At 41.6% G+C, this 18799-nt stretch overlaps 1 protein-coding gene across 2 annotated transcripts in view; it reads left to right on the forward strand.

Moving 5' to 3' along the window:
- vldlr (very low density lipoprotein receptor) overlaps window positions 1-18799 on the forward strand; it is a 55947-nt gene that overhangs the window by 23059 nt on the left and 14089 nt on the right. For both annotated transcript variants that reach the window (XM_027276735.1, XM_027276736.1), the window contains exons 4-14: window positions 3240-3362; window positions 6143-6351; window positions 9661-9823; window positions 10038-10160; window positions 11063-11185; window positions 13255-13374; window positions 14528-14653; window positions 16071-16242; window positions 16389-16613; window positions 16737-16855; window positions 18045-18184. In XM_027276735.1, coding sequence (XP_027132536.1) covers window positions 3240-3362; window positions 6143-6351; window positions 9661-9823; window positions 10038-10160; window positions 11063-11185; window positions 13255-13374; window positions 14528-14653; window positions 16071-16242; window positions 16389-16613; window positions 16737-16855; window positions 18045-18184 — 1643 coding nt within the window. The remainder of the gene's footprint in view (window positions 1-3239; window positions 3363-6142; window positions 6352-9660; window positions 9824-10037; window positions 10161-11062; window positions 11186-13254; window positions 13375-14527; window positions 14654-16070; window positions 16243-16388; window positions 16614-16736; window positions 16856-18044; window positions 18185-18799) is intronic.

Consider the following 18799-nt stretch of genomic DNA (forward strand, 5'->3'; position numbering starts at 1 on the left):
TCTTTTTCTGTGAGCCGGTTGTGTTGAACTGGATGCACTCGCTGGAAATGACTTGTCAATCACAAGGTAGCCATGGCTAAATCATACCCTGCCCTTATCGTCTATTTCACTCTAAATGGGACCATAATTTACTAAATTAACATCATGTGTCTAAAATAAGACTTGAAATTAGAGGTTGAGACCATAAACTCCATGAAGAATCCATTTACTGATGGAATAAATCAATGGAGGGTGGTGTTTCATTTTCCCATTAGACTCAATACAGTCTGACTATTTTTATACAGTCTGTGGTGCTGCCCCCTACTGGTCATTAGAAAGAATGTAGTTTTAATACACTCGTGCTTTGGCTACACTTGGCGAAGTTGGAAGCTCTGTCAACTAATTCTATACTTTCAGTGGGATGAAGTGATTGCAGCCACTCTAAGATGTGAGGATATTTCTGATTTTGCCTGAGGTAGTGAGAATATCAAAGACACTGACAGACAATTTAAGCCCTTTTCAGTTAATTATGGACCTTGTTGCTAACTTTTTTCTGAGCACTATCTTAGTTTCCTTCCCCTTTACATTTGTTTCTGATTAAAGTTCTCCATACTGTGTTGAAGCACATTCTTTACATTCTGCATTAGAGAAGTTGAACTTGAGTGACTAAAAGTCCTGCTGTGCCATTTGAGCTTTCCCTCTTTAGGCTCTCTGACACCCGCCTGTTCTTGCCTTGATTAAATGCTAAAACGTGTGTGTGCATGTTTCCACTTGATCCTGAAAAAGTGTGTCGGTCAACTGAAGGTCCCTAACAGTGTTCTGTGTGCGCATGTGTTTTAAAAGCCTGTGTTAAGTTCCATTCATAGCTGCAATGGTGTACGTGCAGGTCAACTCAGCTACTATAGGTGTTATATCACTGTACTGTTTGACCAGCTGTTGCACATGACTTGGCACCAGGAAAAGGAATCTAGTGTGTGTGTGTGTGTCTCCTGACAGTTTCTGTGTGAAGGTTTACGGGTTGTGTTCTTGCATTAGCGTTGCGTTAAGGAAGTGAGCTGCAGTTTCTGGTCACTTAGTCATTGACTGAAAGGACAACCAGGATGTCAGCCCTTCATTAATACTCAGGTTACAACCTGGGTTTGAGTTGGCCATCTGTGTTTTGTTTACACTGTTACCGCCGTGTGAAAATCTTCGTCTTCAGTGCCAACTTTTATGGGGCCTGATAACAGGATGTTGTTTCAAATAGATCGTTGTGTAATTATTCAAATAGATGTTGGAAGGTTTCATAAGACAGGAGTATCTTTAAAGGCTGACAGATGTGTCGTATGCATCTAAAACATTTTCAAATGAGATTTTTGTTAATATTTTGGAACCTGCATCGTTCACATCCAATTTCACATTGTCTAGCATCATCTTCCTGCATTGTTTGTTTTGGTGCTTTGCCATTACCGACTGTTGAGTTGAGCAACATTACATGAGAGGTTGTGTTTTATTATTTATCAGTGATGCAGTCAGGACGTTGTAAAGGACCCAGTTTACTACTCCAGCAAGAAGTCCAAGCTTTAGTAATGACCTAGCAACAGAGACGAGGTCTAGTCCCAGCCAACTAACGTCAAAGATTTCTAGATATTGCAACGTTTCCCTGAATGAACTGAATAGACCACCTGCTGAAAAAATATTTTTTCCATGAACAGATTTAGCTTCTAAGTTTGAAAACATGTATTTCTAACCTAATAGTTTCTAATAATTTCTTTAATGAAATATTCAGCTTCAGTCCATATTAGCTGACCTTTAGACTTAAACACTTTCTCTGCGGTCACTGAACTGTGCTGCACACAAACGATATGTAATACTCATTAAAAAAAGATTACCTGACATACTTTCAGGGGTTGGTTGTGTCTGTATCACGTTGGCAGTATATGCTCTGCCAATAAATCACTGAGTTGCCAAACTACTATGACGTGACCTAAACTCTTGAAGGAGCATGATAAAGTGGGAGACAGGACAAGTCTTATGCACAGAAAGAAGTGCTGGCACTAAGCTGTTGTAACTCTGTCATTGAGGCTCTTAACACACTGAACTGGACTGCAAAACTACATACTGTACTCATAGTCAATACTTCACACCTCTGAAGGAGCCATTTTTCAATTCACCTTCATCTACTCCTCCACTGAGCAGCTCTTATCTCGGCTCAGTCCATTTTTATATGCAACACTGCTTGGTATCGCCTTCCACAGGGGAGGATTGAAGGGATAAGAGGCAAAGCAGACATTTGAAGCGCAGATTTTTTGGAAACACATACTGCAGGGTGAATATGAAAACTGATCTTTACACAGCAAAGACGAAATGGTTCAAATTATGCTGCAGAAATTAAACTCAAGTCAGATGGCTACAAACTCAAACAAACAAGAAAATCTTTAAACTAGCAGTGCTCAGCGGTACGATTACTTGACAGAAAATTATTATAGAAAAACGACTTTCCAGAGCTCGGCTGTTGATGTTCCAGCAAACTGGGTTATGTGACAGCTTGCGGTTTTCTGGTTGTCTGGGCATTGCGTTAACCGAAGAGGACTGTGTGTTCACCATCAGACCTCAATAAAACACCTTCTCTTGACAGGTAGCTTGTAGCCCAATGCCACCATTAATCTGCCAAAAGCCGTTCACCATTTCCAACACAAATGTCTGTTATACTGTGACCCTGTTCTGTCCTCTCATTGTGGCCTGCTGTCACAAGGGGACTGCCTTCAAAAGGCAACAAGTAGGCCCACTGCAGCTGTGTGATGACACCACATGAGACAACACTTGGAACATGTCGCTGCTTATACAAGAATTACACATTTAACCCCTTAGGCCTAAAGGCTTGAATAAGGCTGAAATATGCAGATGAAAATCAAATCGGACGAGTAGAAGTGCAGTATGAATGCGCTGTTGATTCATAACTTCAAGTTTGCTTGGTTCCTTTCTGTGCATGTGTGTATTGTCCTGGGTCTAGCAGGGTCAGAAGCCATTTCTTTATACAAATCCATGTCTTTGGTCCTTGTTGGCACATTATGAAAGGTGTCTAGATCTACCCACCTCCCCAAAAGGTTTAAAAACTAAAGGGAAATAAACCTGATTTAGACCTGTGGTTATAACCACATTGAAATACAGGTTAGTTTTCTCTAAATACAAAGCTAGATGAGACGTCAATATAAATCACATTAAAGGGACACAAATGAAACCATGCATTGTTGACGGTGTGTCTGTTTTTGTTCATGCAGACATGAGGACGTGTCGCGTGAACGAGTTCAGCTGCGGAGCGGGCTCCACTCAGTGTATCCCCAACTTCTGGAAATGTGACGGAGAGAAGGACTGTGATAACGGAGAGGACGAAGTCAACTGTGGTAGGCGGACACACACACACACACACACACACACACACACACACACACTCTTCAGTTAGATGCCTGGATTTAAACATGAACTTATGTTTATGTATATCATTTTGTAGCTAAGTAGGAAATCTGAGAGATCTTTGAAATGAATGCTGTGCTGCAGGCAGCAGTTGTCCATGTGTTGCACCCAAGTGTGTCTTTCAGGCCGAAATCTTGCCTTCTCCCCTAACAGTCCATCTTTATGTGGAGGACCTCTTGGAGGGAACTCTTTCAGGTTCTGGTCACTGTAAAGTCACACGTCCCTGTTTATTACCAGACAGTTGCTGTTAATGATGAAATGGTGAATGCAGTAGGAAAGCTCATAATTAGCCATGTTTACAGTAAGGCTTATGTCCAACCCTGTGATTAACATGTCAGAGCTCCTGTCAAGAACAACCAGTGGAGTTTCTACCTGCTTCCCATTATTCACATCCTGCTGTTGCTTTTTTATTTGTCCAGAGCATGGCATGTATGCATGCATGCATTTGCCACTGATTAATGAGCACTTAAGACCTTAGATGTCCTCACAAGATACTTTCTGACCTTGAGTACACAACCTGAGTGCTCCTTTAAACAATAATACTGCCTATGAGCACCGTGGATTATGGGATACTGAGATCTGCAAAATTTCTTTGTTGCACTTTTCCCTGTGATGGCATGTTTGTTCCTAAAACGCAGACTTCAGAGGATGCTGCCTCAGAAAAGAAACAGTTGTTGCAGCAACCTAACTTCCCCGTAGCACCTGATTCACTGAATGAACCTCAGATCAAATTATCCTGGACTCCAGCCACAGCTTCCTCCAGCTCACCTCCCTGTCTGATTTACATTGTGCAGTTGTGACAATTTTTGCACTGTTATGGTTTGAAGAAGTGCAATGATACGATTTTGCTGAAGTGATCCAGTACTACTTAAGTGTAACAGCTGAGGTCTTGCATTGAAGCTGTTTAATGGCTGCATGTATCAGTTACTTCTCATCCTCCAGCTGTTTATCTCCAGTGAATAATGTGCAGCGTAAACACTCTAACAGCCCTTTGTGCGGCGCATGAAGCTGTGCCTGGACAAACTATAAACAAAAATAATTGGATCTGACGGAAAACGCTGAAGCAGCCTATTAGCATGATGGTGAATTTTATCCATCCATCCATTTTGTGATTCAAGTTGAATTTACAAAAATCTATAACAGTGAGTTAGAGTTGGGACTAGGAGCTGTATCAGCTGTCACTTTGTATAGTTTAACCTCTGCAGCAACAGCAGATCGCTGTAGTTTGTAGATGCTAATCAGAGGAATTAGCTGCTTAAGGGGGAGATGTTAATTTAGTTCAAATTAAATTTGTTTACCGCAGTGTAATGTGCTACATGTTTTCAACCCCTGCTACCCCTTCAAGTGAGCTGCCACAGCCTCATGTATTCTCTCATCCCTCTGTCGCATCCTTCCTGACATGCGTGCAGAAAAGCAGGGAAGTGCAAATAAGCTGCAATCACGGTCTCAATGTGCATTGTAGCCAGAAGGCTATGTTCACACTGTTTGACCATCCAGCCTGAAGTGTGCTGTACATTCCTCATCCAAAGCTTGAAATCATGCATGAAGCTTCTGATAAACGCTTCTTGTTTGCTCCTCAGGCCGTTTGGACCTTTTGAGTTAGTGTTAAAACAGAGACTAGTGATTTTTACATATGTGCAGCCCACCAGCTTCACGGCTGAGCTGCTGACGCTTCCACTTCACTCTAACAGCTCTTATACTCTTACTACAAATTTAATCAGGCAGTATGATGAATGGACTTATTTGAAATATGGCGTCCTATGACAGGAGTATTGATGGTGAGGAGGTGGAGTCAGTTAAAGCCACTAATTAGAAGAAAAGTTTTATTGATCCCACACTGGGGAAATTAACTCGTTATAGTGGCTCACAGTATGCAAGGTGGATAATAAAATACTAAATAAATAAATAAATAAATAAATATGGGCATCCTGATGGCTTAGCTGGTAGAGTGGGCTCCCCATGTAGGAAAGGCTGAGTCCCTCCTACTGCAACCTGGTTTAACATGGACGCTTCCTTTGCCGTGTGTCAGTGTCTCATATGCTTTTGTTCCCTGTTTAATCCAGCAATAAAACTTTTTTTTATAGTGGTACTGTTAGACCCATTTATCGGCCAGCTGATAAACAGCCAATACTGGCTTATTGTAGATATAACTGTCAGCACTTCCGATATCCACTGATATGAAAATATATTTCTGGTGTATAGGGCAGCAGCAAAAACAAATACTTTTTATTTATATAGGTAAAAATACAACCACCTCATTAATGTTTACAACTATGGCAATAAAGCACCATTTTGTGTCTAAACACACACACATTACAAGCACCAACAAAAAGTAACATTGCCATTTTGAAACATAAAACAAGCAAACAAGCAAACAACAGTCTATTCGGCTGGAGGCAGGGCATGATGGGAAATGTGGGCCATCCCTGTTGCTACAATACACACTGTCAGCACATAGTAGAGCACGGTGTCGCAAATCCCAGATCAGTTTGGCTCTATCTAGGACACGTTAAAAAAAGTCTGATCTGCTCTTTGCAAAGTGACAGTGGATGAATTCAGGCCTTGTTTAAATTGTAACCTGTCCACAGAGTTAACGTTCTAGGATGAGGCAGATAGTAAATTGTATTCAAATGAGGTTTGTTCTATGTATTTTAGAGACCGAGCTGTTTGTCCTTAAGGCACTCTCACTTTCTTCTTCTACCGCCTCCAGGTAACATCACCTGTGCTCCCAACGAGTTCACGTGCGCCAGCGGCCGCTGCATCTCCCGAAACTTCGTGTGCAACGGCGAGGATGACTGTGGTGACGGCTCCGATGAGGTGGAGTGTGCTCCGTCCTCCTGCGGCCCCAGTGAGTTCCAGTGTGGAAACTCATCGTGTATCCCGGCCAGCTGGGTGTGCGACGACGACGTTGACTGCCAGGTGAAACACACACACTACTACGCTGTCACAGAATAAGTGAAATAAATGGAAAGCACATTAAGTTGTGAACAAAACCTTTTCTTATTGATTTCATGCAGAAGGTGTTATCGAAATGGTCGTTGCCTTTCATGCACTGCTTTCAAATATTTTTATCGCATGTTTATTTCATTAGCTTTTATTTAATTTATCAATTTATGGCCTAATTTTCTTCTTCATTGTTGTCCGTTCTGTTTTTATTTTGCTTTGAGCTGCATGTTTTCATGTAAGGTGTTATAAAAATACATTTTAAACAAGAGATTGCATTCTTGCACCATCAGGACATTGACAGAAGCGGCAATTTGGCAAGCTATTTTTACTTGGCCTGGATATGGTCTGTATGAATCGTGGGTGTCACTGAGCCTGTACTGAATGTGGACAGTTTTTAAATTTGCCCAAACATAGCCTGGAATTATTGAAATTAAATTCTCATTACAACGTCGGAGAAAGTATTTAAACAGATTCAGTCCTGTCTGTCAACATAATTCTGCTTGCTTTGTGACACTGTCAGTACAGTCATTAAACCAGATAGCAAAGAATCACATCCATTCAGTATGTCTAAAAGATGACTGCAGTTAAAAATAATCAATTTCTCACAGAGGCCAATTGTTTTTTTTGTTTTTTCCCAAAAGACTGATCTGTGATCTGCTGCTGAAGTTTGTGTGCGTGTGGGTCCACACATTTGTGTTGTATGACATTTTTGTGGTTGTATGCTTATGGATGTATTATGTTTTTAGATGTACGAGCTGTAATAAGAGAGGAGATTTGTAGAATGTTTAAAGGTTCATGATGATTTCTTCAGGCAGGATTTTGAGCTTCTGAGTATTGACAGGAAAAATGTCTCTAGTCTTCAGTCTGGACACAGTCGTCACGGATAGTTTTGCTGAAGGTTCCATTTAAGCTTAAGGCTCAAGTTGTAGGACAAACAAACAAAAATAATTTAAAGTTGATAAATGTTCAGCTGAATTTAAACCTGAGGTGACAAGTATAGTAATTTCACCCACTGACACAGTGCATGGATCCGGTAAAGTAAGTTTGACCTCTGGTGGCCTCTGTTTTACCGGCCACACTAAATTCAGTGTGGTGCATCATCCAGACTGTTTTATGTGCGACAGCCACACGCACCGGCTACTGTTGTCCCCTTAAACGTCTCTAAAATATAAAACTCTCTCCAGTTAGAAAAACTATAAACTGACTCTGTTCTTCAAAGCTAATATCTGTGGTTTTGGATCCTGTGTTGGTGATGGTTGTTCTTTCCTTTCCTGTAATGTGATCATATATTTCAAGAGTTTTCCAAGATATGCACGAAGTCCTTGAATAGTTGAATAATTGAAACTTGGATGTTCACATACATTGACAGCACACTCTCATTTCTAAGTACATTTTGCCTCACTATAATGAACTGCCCAGTATTAACACACACACGCACACGCACACGCACACACACACACACACACACACACACACACACACAGGTTCCGCAAGTTCAATTTCACAATGCCCTGTGGTTATTGACCTGCCTTATACACATACACATGATCTGACTTGCACACACACACACGCAGTGACTTTGACACTCCTAACACGTTTTTCACACACGGCAGAACAAGTTCCACTGAGTCGGCGCTTTGCTGCATTACCTGCTAATTGGCTGTGTGGTTATCACTGTGATGGCCTCGCAGGAAAATGTAGAGGGGGAAAAAAAACTGCAAACGCTCACGCCCTCAAATATTTATACCTCCGCGTTCAGCCGGAAGGTCATTGTTATTCCCTCTCCCACACCCTGCCAGTCCTGCATCGGTGTTTTAACAGTTGTGGAGCTTCAGACGCACACACATTCACACACTCCATTAATCTGCTCCCACATGAGTCAGTGACTTTCTGAGATGATGAAAGTGTGAGAAACACTTCCTGCTGCTCCTCTTGATCCAATTCTGTGTGATTGCTCAGTTTAAACTCTAATTAAAGTGGTAATCATCTGTGATATCAGAGTCCTAAAAGCTCTGCCGTGATGTTGATGGCATCATATCTGCCCTGCACGCCCCCGAGATCAGCTGTCAGTCAAACTGTGTGGGTGGACTGTGGTTTGATCCCTGTTGGTAATGTTGGCTCTTTTCTTCAGTGGCTGTCTGAGCAAAACCTGGAAAACTCTTGAAATTTCTTTATTTGTCAACTTGATGTTTTCATCCTTTTGTCCATTATGACTACTGGTCATAACCTTTTAACTCAACACTTCCTTATAGACATTTTGGGAAACAGACTGCCAAGAATGACTTTGATCAGGGCGAGGAGAGCAAATCTGGCACAGCTTTGAAAAATAAGACAGAAATGACCTGAAGCACTTGAAAAGTAAACACAGAAAATAGTCCCTGTGGTAACTTCTTGCTGTATTACCAAACTACACAGCACAGTAGATCCACTTTCTGGCGACCTAGTTGGCTAACTTACCTGTTTGTCTTGTTGCGTGCATGCCAGTTTCCTAGCTTGTGGGTGCTAGAGAAGTAGCAAATGCTAGTAAGTGGTATGTGGCTGCAAATTTCCTAATTTAAAAAATGCTGAGCTAGATGCAGGAGGATGCAATCACTGAAGTCATTCTTGCAGTTTCCAAATGTGTAAAAAGTAAAGACAGAGTAAATGGACAAATTCTGAAAATGACCACTTTGACTAATAGCCCTCAAAGAAATAGTTTTTTTTTTTTTTTTTTTTTTTACTGGAAATGTGGTTATTTGCTTTCTGACAGTTAGATGATATATTTGATACCATTGTAGGGTGAATATGTAGTTACGGGCAGCAGCCGGTTAGTATAGCTGAGGATAAAGCCTGGAAACAGCTTGCCAGGTAACAAAATCTACCTGAAAGCACCTCCCAGCTCACTGATTAACACACCCCCTGTAAGACTGAAACAAATGATACAGTGTGTTAGTCACAAAAAACTGAAAATAATGAGCCCTGCCCTTTGTATATTTACGTTATCTGTGTTTATGTTCTCTCCCACAAATTTCTCTTCAGCCATACCAGATAAGAACATCACACACTTTTTGAGTTTAATGGTTAAATTAGAGGCTCACTGCCAGAGAATGGCTTTAAAAAGGGCAAGTGTTGCTGAGTGTAGTGAGTGAACAGCAGATAGAGAGGCTGTCACATTATCTTTACAGTTACAAGCAGCATCTGTTTGTTCATCAAATAAGCCATAATTCTGAATTGTAATTTTTCAGACGAGGCACAATTTATTTCTTTTTTCTGTCTGACACATCTGTTCTCGGCGCCCTGCAGGACCAGTCAGATGAGTCTCCGACTCGTTGTGGCCGTCACCCAACGCCTCCGGCCAAGTGTTCGTCCAGTGAGATGCAGTGCCGCTCAGGAGAGTGTATTCACAAGAAGTGGCGGTGTGACGGAGACCCTGACTGCAAGGACGGCAGCGATGAAGCCAACTGTCGTACGTACAGACCAGCTGTCATTAAAAATCATGCATGTTAGCATCATACCCACGTTTCTCATTGGCACAGCACACTGATTGAAATGTTCCTTTTCATGATCGTCTTGTGTATGGTGTTAATTTTACCATTTTACAGTTTACAACATAAAACCGAGAAAAGCAGCAGCCTGTTTTTATCTTAGAACTGAAAAAACTTTTAATGTGTTGTCGGCAGCTGTACGCACCTGTGGACCGGATCAGTTCAAATGTGAGGATGGAAACTGTATCCTGGGCAGCAGACAGTGTAACGGCCTCAGAGACTGCACCGACGGCTCAGACGAAGTCAACTGCAAAAACAGTACGTGCACTCCGTGTGTGTTTGTGTGGGCGCGCATGTGTGTGCAGCTTTACAGATTACTCTTTAATTATCCTTAGGCACTGTCAGATGAAGAAGCAGCATTTTTCTGTATTTTATGTGAGTTTCAGGTCCTCAGTGTGTGTGTGTGTGTGTTTTTTAATGGTCTTTACACATTTTCCAGGTGTGTTTTTACAAAGAGAATCATCAGAATCCACCGCAGGTGGTGCTCAGCAGACAGTTTATTCACTGAACATGATGAGTTTAGAGGCTCTTCTTTTCATTCTAACATGCTCGCAATACACTTCAGGCTGTCCTAATGCATCCTTTTCTTTTTGTGCTCATCTAGAACATAAACGTACCAAAGCGAACCAAAAAAAACAGCTCTTTTTTTGATGCAGTCGCATAAAACATTGCTTTGAATACTGACTTTAAAGGACAGCAAGTTTAGCAGAGTCACACTGCTGAGATTGTTACAGCCTGTTTTAGCAACTTCACTCAAACTGAAGGATTAGATTATTCTTAAGACTGAGAGTTTTAGATTATTATAAAACTTCTCCAAAACTGAAGACACATTGCTCTAAGACTGACAGTCTGCTGTCTCACCTGCTGAAGTTTATGTGGAGCTTTGAATCTCAGTCTCAAAAGAATAGTTGTGACAAGGAAGCAAATAGTTCCTTAGGAGTGAAATAAGATCGATGCTGCGTATTTCTTTACATTCAGTACAGAGAAAGATCTAGAAGCTGATTAGCACTAGCTTAGCATAAAGACTGGACACAGGATGGAACATTTAGCCTGGTAATTGTACCTGTAAAAGCTGATTATATCCTGATATACAATGATGCATTGGTAGATTTTTGTGTGAGTTCATGGAAGGTGTTGTGAAACTCTCTGTATCTCCACAGTGACTCAGTGTAACGGGCCGGAGAAGTTCAAGTGTCGCAGCGGGGAGTGTATCGAGATGAGCAAAGTGTGCAACAAGGCCCGAGACTGTCCTGACTGGAGTGACGAACCCATCAAAGAATGCAGTGAGTAAAAGAAGGAAAAAAGATCTTCTCTGTACTTAATGATTTCCTCATTAGTCTGAATGAATGACTAAAGGAAGTTATTTTCAGCTCTTCTAGATGTTATAGAATGTTTGATGTAGTCTATGTGGGGGAAATGTGCTGATGGTTCATCCCCCCAAACATCACTGAGCAGCAGCTCAGTCACAGCAACAGAGCCATCTCGTCCACATAGTCCTCCTGGGAAAGACTTCCCACTCTGAGGCCATTTTGTGCTCATAATATAATATTATATTATAATAGACATTCAGATGATATACTGTCCATGCTGTAACTATTTTTTGGCACAACAGGGTGCTGAGGCAGTGAGTGTGTGCATCTTCTTGGAGTCACAGTGCGGTCACCAGGCTTTGTGCCCGAGGGCCACATTGTGGTTGTGATATTCAGAGCGCAGTTAATGAATATACTTTACTGGAGCTAACATAAATATGAGAATTACTGCAGAGGGAAGCTTTGTTTTAACACAAACACGTGTAGGTGACACTTAAGAGGATTATTTAAATATTGTCACAGTCCTCCCAACTGGCAGAACGCACAAGGATTAAACGTTTTAATTTTTCTATTTTCATATGCTGTGTGAATGCCTGCACTGTAGTGTGTGTGCAAATATGAATGACGTAGTTTGAGCTGTGATCAACCCACAGTGTGTTTGCCTACTGCAATCTGCAAATGTCACTTGTAACATCTTGTAGATGTTACCCCAGCTGGCAGCTCTGAATGTCAGCGCTGTGAAACTGTTTGAACGATAAATATTTGAACTTTAAAGTTTTCATTTTGCTTTACACCAAGTAAAAACCAAAGCGAAGAAATGAACCTCCAACATTGAGGTTTCTCTCGACGGGTCGCTTGGTCACTGTTCTGGAGATTAGCAGCTTTTCAGTAAGTTCAGATGTTTTACTACGGGCAGGAGTGTCCATGACATTCTCTCTGCAGAGCATTGATATGAGCTGATAATACAGGGATTTTTCAATAAATCGCACCTCGTGCAGTTCAGTGTGACAGAACAAAGTGCTTTTTAAATAATTCTGTTTGATGGATCAAAGAATCACAGTATTAAAAGAACATTACAAGAAAAGATTTGCATCTAATTTTATGATTAAAAATCTGAGCACTATTCTTTATATTTATATGTAGTGTTGTTCAGTTAGTGATGAGCTGAATAAATCTGTTTCTTGTATTGGTGCACTGCCCGCTTTGGTTAATTGAATTTTCAGTTTTTATCAAAGAACATGGTGAGTAGCATGTAGTACAAAGTGAAAGTCTTATAAATTTTCCAAGAAAAAGAAGAACTTGTTGCTACCTAGTCAACTTCTGTCTGCACTTATTTTTGAGGACTGAGTTGCTGTCTCAGCTACAGTATTTGCTGCCCCCCAATGAATGAACATGTTTTGCATTCATAACTGGGGCAGATTTAGATAACAAAAAATGGAAATGTGTGGTGTTTAGATTACTTTTCAATCCTCGCCTATGGTCATTAACTTTGTGTGACACAAAGTGAGATAACTACTCATAGCGGCTTAATCTGAGTTTGTCTGTCTGCGACAGGATGAGGAGCTCAGACCAGCCGGCAGTGCGCTACACTTTGACGCGAAATGGATTAAACTAACATGTTTGCCTGTCCTGTCTTAACGACACAAATGCTACAGTTAATGTTCTTTAATCTTTGCCTTTAGCTTTAAAATGCAGCTGATCAAGATTACTGCCTGCCAGTCAGCATTTCTGTGCCACGGCCACTGTTAAGATCACAAAATGGCATCAGAAAATAGAACTTTCAGGGTTGAAGTGGACCAAAACACGCCATCCTCAACAGCATCTGTTTGAATCCAGACTGTGATCTTGGTGTCATCATTCTCTTCTGTTGTGTCCTGTCCAAACTGTCAATGTCCAGATGAAACCTCAGATTTTTGAGCTGCTTTTTTTTTTTTTTTTTTTTTTTTTTTTAGTACAACAGAATTGCTATCTGACATGATATCTACATGATAACAGTCCTTTAAGACATCATAGCTACAATAAATCTGTTTCATGTGCTTCAGATCTGAACGAGTGTCTCCTGAACAACGGCGGCTGCTCTCACATCTGCAAAGACATGGTGATTGGCTTCGAGTGTGGCTGCACACCTGGACTTCAGCTCATAGACCACAAGACCTGCGGAGGTAGGTGACCTTTACATTAGAGAGCATCGTTGTGCACTACTTGGCATTGTTGTTAAAGGTAGCATCACTCATAAATAAATATGGGTTAATGTTACTTGATCACTTAGCTCACCAATGGATGAAGATATTTTTCAGTTTTAGATCCTTAAGTTAGGCACTGACATGAAACAACAGTGATGTGCATTAATTTTGATGGAATGCATGGCCATGGTCCATACAAACAGAGCAGAGATCACTGGCTTCAGTTCACATTTGCATCAAAGAAAATGTTCTGATGGTCTATTTGGATGGTAGATTCACTGTGCAACAGAACAGGACCTGATCCAATGACTGCTGAATATAATTGGGTGTTGTAATTCAGGTCTTTCTTCAGCAATAAACGTTGCTTTGAAAAGTAGATCAGACAGAACTGATCAGAAGCAGTCCAAAATCAGGACGTCCTTGAGCAGGATGTTTTTCCGCATGGTTTGGAAAGTGTGTAGAAACTCACACTGTAGACGTGTTACTATTCCTGTCTTTCTTAGAAAGCTCTACTCCAACAGGCGAGGTCAGGCCTACTGTACGCCGATATTTCTTACGGCTGAGACGTGTTCTCATTGTGCCTCTGAAGGGCTCAGCATGTAATGTGATTGGCTGCGTTGTAATTTTTTTTGTTTATGTTCAGGAGGCACTGATCCGACACAGTTTTGTTACTGAGCCAATGTTGGCCTCAAACACTGCGTGTATAATCCCATCTGGAATGAACTCCACTGATTGCACAGAGGCGCTTAATCTACTCCTGAGTGTAAAATAAGCACTAAACTCCTGAAAACATCCGTATATTTAATTTTGGTGAGAGCAAAAAGACATCAACAGTAATTATAGTTAGTTTAATTTTCATTTAGTGTATCGTATAAGCTCACATCAGGGTAGAATCTCAGGCAACTGGAATCATGGGAGTGTTTCAGAAAAGTAATGGGTAGATATAATTTCATTAAGACCTTTATTCTAGACAGGAGTGGAACAGTTTTTCTAGCAGAGCCATGTGCAAAGGTCTGATTACACCAGTTGAAGCATTCAGCAGACTTAATTAATTAAACATGACAGATACCAGCTGTATGCCCCCTGTTTTCTCTTCCTCACCCTGCCCCCCTCCTCCTCTCTCTGTGCGCAGACATCAATGAGTGTCTGAACCCTGGCATCTGCAGTCAGATCTGCATCAACCTGAAGGGAGGATACAAGTGCGAATGCCACAACGGCTACCAGATGGATCCGACCACCGGAGTCTGCAAGGCTGTCGGTGAGTCAACAGCTGGGTGGGAATACAGTGCAACTCCCTGCAATGCAACGGCAACTCTCAACCTTAAAGTTGAACTGTGCTGAAGTATGACACCAGTTTTTCACTGTTCTCAAAATAGACAATCCTACAGAACAAATATATTTCTTCATTTAGAAGCACTGCAGTGAGCTGCAACACACCAGACCGTGGGACTGAGGAGGTGAAAATGTAACTGATTTTGGAGGCTCTAGATTTTGCTGCTGTTGCATTGTGTTCTGTTTCAATATTTTGTCCATTCATTTATGAAAAGATAAAACTTTTTTTTCACCAGAAATGCAATAAAGACCTTCATGAAGGTATAATTCAACGCAGACCGCTTTAGTTTTAAATAGATTTAAGTTTTATAAACGGGCAGCTGAGTGCATAATGAAGTTTACTAGTCTTGAACAAGTCCTGGAAAATGACCAAATAAACCAAAATGTCCTGGAAAATCATAAATTGTGATCAAATAGTTTTCAATGTGCGTTAATTTACTGTCTTGCCTACATTGCCAAAGAGATGGCCAGCTCCCAAAGTCTATTTCTGTCTGTGAGGTTAAATAATCATAAACAATGTATATGATCCACCCAAACAACAAAAGTTTGGGTGGATCATATATTCAGCTTCTTAAAATTCACCCTGATGCCAAAATTCAGATTTCAGTGGAGGGTGTGTTGAGCCAGTTTTCTGGGATAACCCACTCACCTCATTGTCTCACTGTTGGACCTGTGTGGGCAAAAGAATTAGAATAATTTCATACATTTGTGTGCTATTTTTTAAGCTGGCAACATTGGTGTCATACATACTGAAATCCATGTTCAACCTAATGATTAACAGTTAAAATCTTAAAACCATCTTTGGAAATCGTCCTGAGGGAAGGTTAATGAGTAAAGTGAACAGAACACTTCAGTGACTATAGGTGGTCAGTGGCAGTCAAATATGTTCAAGTGCTTTTCATTAAATGTCAGGCTCTGAAATTGTCACACAGCAAGAGATGATGTCATCCTCTAGTCTGGTGATCACATGAGTGTCTCTGCAGTGAAAAGACTTTATTGTGTTGCTTGTTGACAAAGACCATCACTGTGTCCTTCAGTCTGTTTTTTTGTCATGAGATCCTTTCAACCTTTATTTATAATGGAATTCCTCTTCTATCTGAATCATGAAAAATGTCCCTGATTTAGATTTTTACTTCAACAGAGTCATTTCTGTTTCTGGTCATACACTCCAGACAGATAAGAGAACCCACGCAGCATGTTTTAAACATTTAATGAGGCACATTGATCAGGAGTGAAAGTCTCCAGCATGAGTGGACCTGGGCGCCCTGAGGTACAATTTGAAGCTGCGAGCTGTCAGATTGACCTTCTTTTGTCTCATTAAGCTGACTCTTTCCTGCCCTCAGGCAAGGAGCCCTGCCTGATCTTCACCAACCGCCGTGACATCCGTCGTCTGGGTCTGGAGAGGAAGGAGTACACTCAGATTGTGGAGCAGCAGAGGAACACGGTGGCTCTGGATGCAGACTTCAACCAACAGTTGATCTTTTGGGCTGACCTGGGTCAGAAGGCCATTTATAGGTAGTTTACACACCCCATGCATACACACAGGAGCATGTAACAAATCCATCACTGAAACATACACAGCTGTCAGATCAGTTTTACTTTTGGTAGATGATTTGACTCCTCAGAGTCTTGTGACATCGTCTTTCTTTTTTCCCTCGCAGTACTGTGCTGGACAAACGAGGGGAAGTGGGCACACACAACAAAGTGACAGACAACGTCCAGACTCCTGTGGGAATCGCCGTGGACTGGATCTATAAGAACTTGTACTGGTCTGACCTCAGCACCAAAACCATTTCTGTTTCCAACTTCAACGGAACCAAGCAGAAAGTTCTATTCAACAGAGGCCTCAAAGAGCCGGCATCCATCGCCGTGGATCCACTGTCTGGGTGTGTGGAGAGCTTGTTTTTTGATCTTTTGTCTTCCAGTTCACATTTACATCTACAGATCTGTTTTGTGTGTGTGTGTGTGTGTGTGTGTGTGTGTGTGTGTGTGTGTGTGTGTGTGTGCAGGTTTCTGTACTGGTCAGACTGGGGCGAGCCAGCCAAGATTGAGAAATCTGGTATGAACGGAGTGGACCGACAGGTTCTTGTGGCATCTGACATCCAGTGGCCTAATGGAATCACACTGGGTACGAACACACACACGCACACTCCGTCATTTAAAAATGAAATCGCGGACCATGAGACTCGGTGGCAGAGAACATGGTAACTTTGTGCCGCTTCTGATCACAGCACTACTGTTCAATGAAGTCCTCGTCACGTAGTGAGTGCTCATCTTAACGAGGAGGTCTCCTCTCCCAGCGTAAAGCTACGTCAGTATTTTCCGGTAGCTTCTCATCACAGTCCGCACCTTGTAGAGTTTAAGCTGCACCTCAGTCTCACTTGTTTTTCATTTGACAGAGTTAAAATAGCCTATAAAATAGGAAGAGGAGGGGCGTGGTGAGCAGTGCAGAGAGCTCCTGGTCAGCAGCTTGCCTGGAGCAAGGATCACAGACAGACGGGACAGACGGACCGACCTAAATGTTAGCCCTAACCCTCGAGCAGACTGTTCAGCTCCTTTCGCCGCTTACATTTAATCTCTTGTCCAGCGCATTAATTTGTGTCAGTGCTTTAACGTCTTTCATTACTTCTGTTCTGCAGTTTTTTCAACCCACATCTGAACCATCTCCTCTGAAATGTTTCCATTTCTAGCTTTTAATTGCATCTTGTAACTTTTCAGTCTGCCTTTTTGTCACTTCATGAATTTACATTTAAAACTTGAAAAGAATGAGCAGTGCGGCCAGAACCTAATTATTGTGAATCAGTCAAACCTTTATTAAAATAAGGAGTACATTGAACTTTGCTGACGTCTAATAGCAGCGTTGTTGTTTTTTAATCCATACTCTAACACCTGAGCAGATCATATAATCAAATGTTCTCCATTGTTCTGTCTCTTTCTTTCTGTACTTGCCTCCACCGCTGTGGAAAGTCATTGATTTGTCCTTGTTAATGAAATGTTGTATTGATTTTCTCTTTCTTCCCTTTTCTCTACCCGCCATGCCTCATCTTCTTTTTGTACTTCTATTCTTTCGTTCCTCTATTTTTCCTTCAACTCCCTGATCTCAATTCCTCTGTCAACACACTTTCATTCACTGTTCATCTGGGCTTCTCTTATGTATCCTTGCTCATTCTGTGTAATTATTCTTCCCCCCTCGTCTTTTTCTGCCCTCTGTTCACCTTTTCCCTTGTTTATCCGTTCTTCTGTTATTTCTTCCATCTCCCTCCCTTACTTCTCACCTCTTGTCTCCTGTTTCTTCATACACTTCATCTTCCTCCCAGATCTGATCAAAGGCAGGTTGTACTGGGTCGACTCGAAGCTACACATGCTCTGTAGCGTCGACCTGAACGGCGACAACAGGAAGAAAGTACTGCAGTCTCCAGACTACCTGGCTCACCCCTTCGCCCTCACGGTTTTTGAGGTACTGCTGCTGTTAGGTTCTCTCTTTCTCACACACTTTTCATCCCGTTTGACACAAATCGATCATGTTGAGCAGAATCCGTTCCATTGCGGGTCAGTTGGTGTCAACAGTCAGCCAGACTTTCAGGACCATTGTACCACATATCTAGTCTCAGTCTGATCTTTCAGTCCAGCAGATGCTGTGACTAGTATTCTGTCGTCTAGTTCATCAGTGTTTTGTGCAGTCACAGGTCACCTAAAGTTCACCTCACTCAAGTTTACAGTTCTTGTTGTCCACGTCTCCTTTAAAATCTAAAGTGTCTGTTTATTTGGCTTCTCTGCACAGACAGGTTAGCAAGGCAAACGTTTCCAATGATTGTTTGTGTTGGTACAGTCACACAAGAATTTGTGTTCTCTCAGGCTTTTGGTGGTCACCTAGCAAATCCGACTCAGCTAATGGTCTGCATGTCATTTGTTGTGTTGTGTTGACTCAGCTGTCCAGTGTGCGCTCCTTTCTTGGAGTGTGTTTTGTGATCCTAGCTTAAGGAGACACGTTACCACGGTGCAGCCCTTCAGTGGTTCAAGTGTAATTTAGGGCACAAGGAAAAGAAATGTGACGGCATTGCATCATCTGTAA

Source organism: Larimichthys crocea, unplaced genomic scaffold (assembly GCF_000972845.2).
Source record: "Larimichthys crocea isolate SSNF unplaced genomic scaffold, L_crocea_2.0 scaffold537, whole genome shotgun sequence".
Classification (NCBI taxonomy): Eukaryota; Metazoa; Chordata; class Actinopteri; family Sciaenidae; genus Larimichthys; species Larimichthys crocea.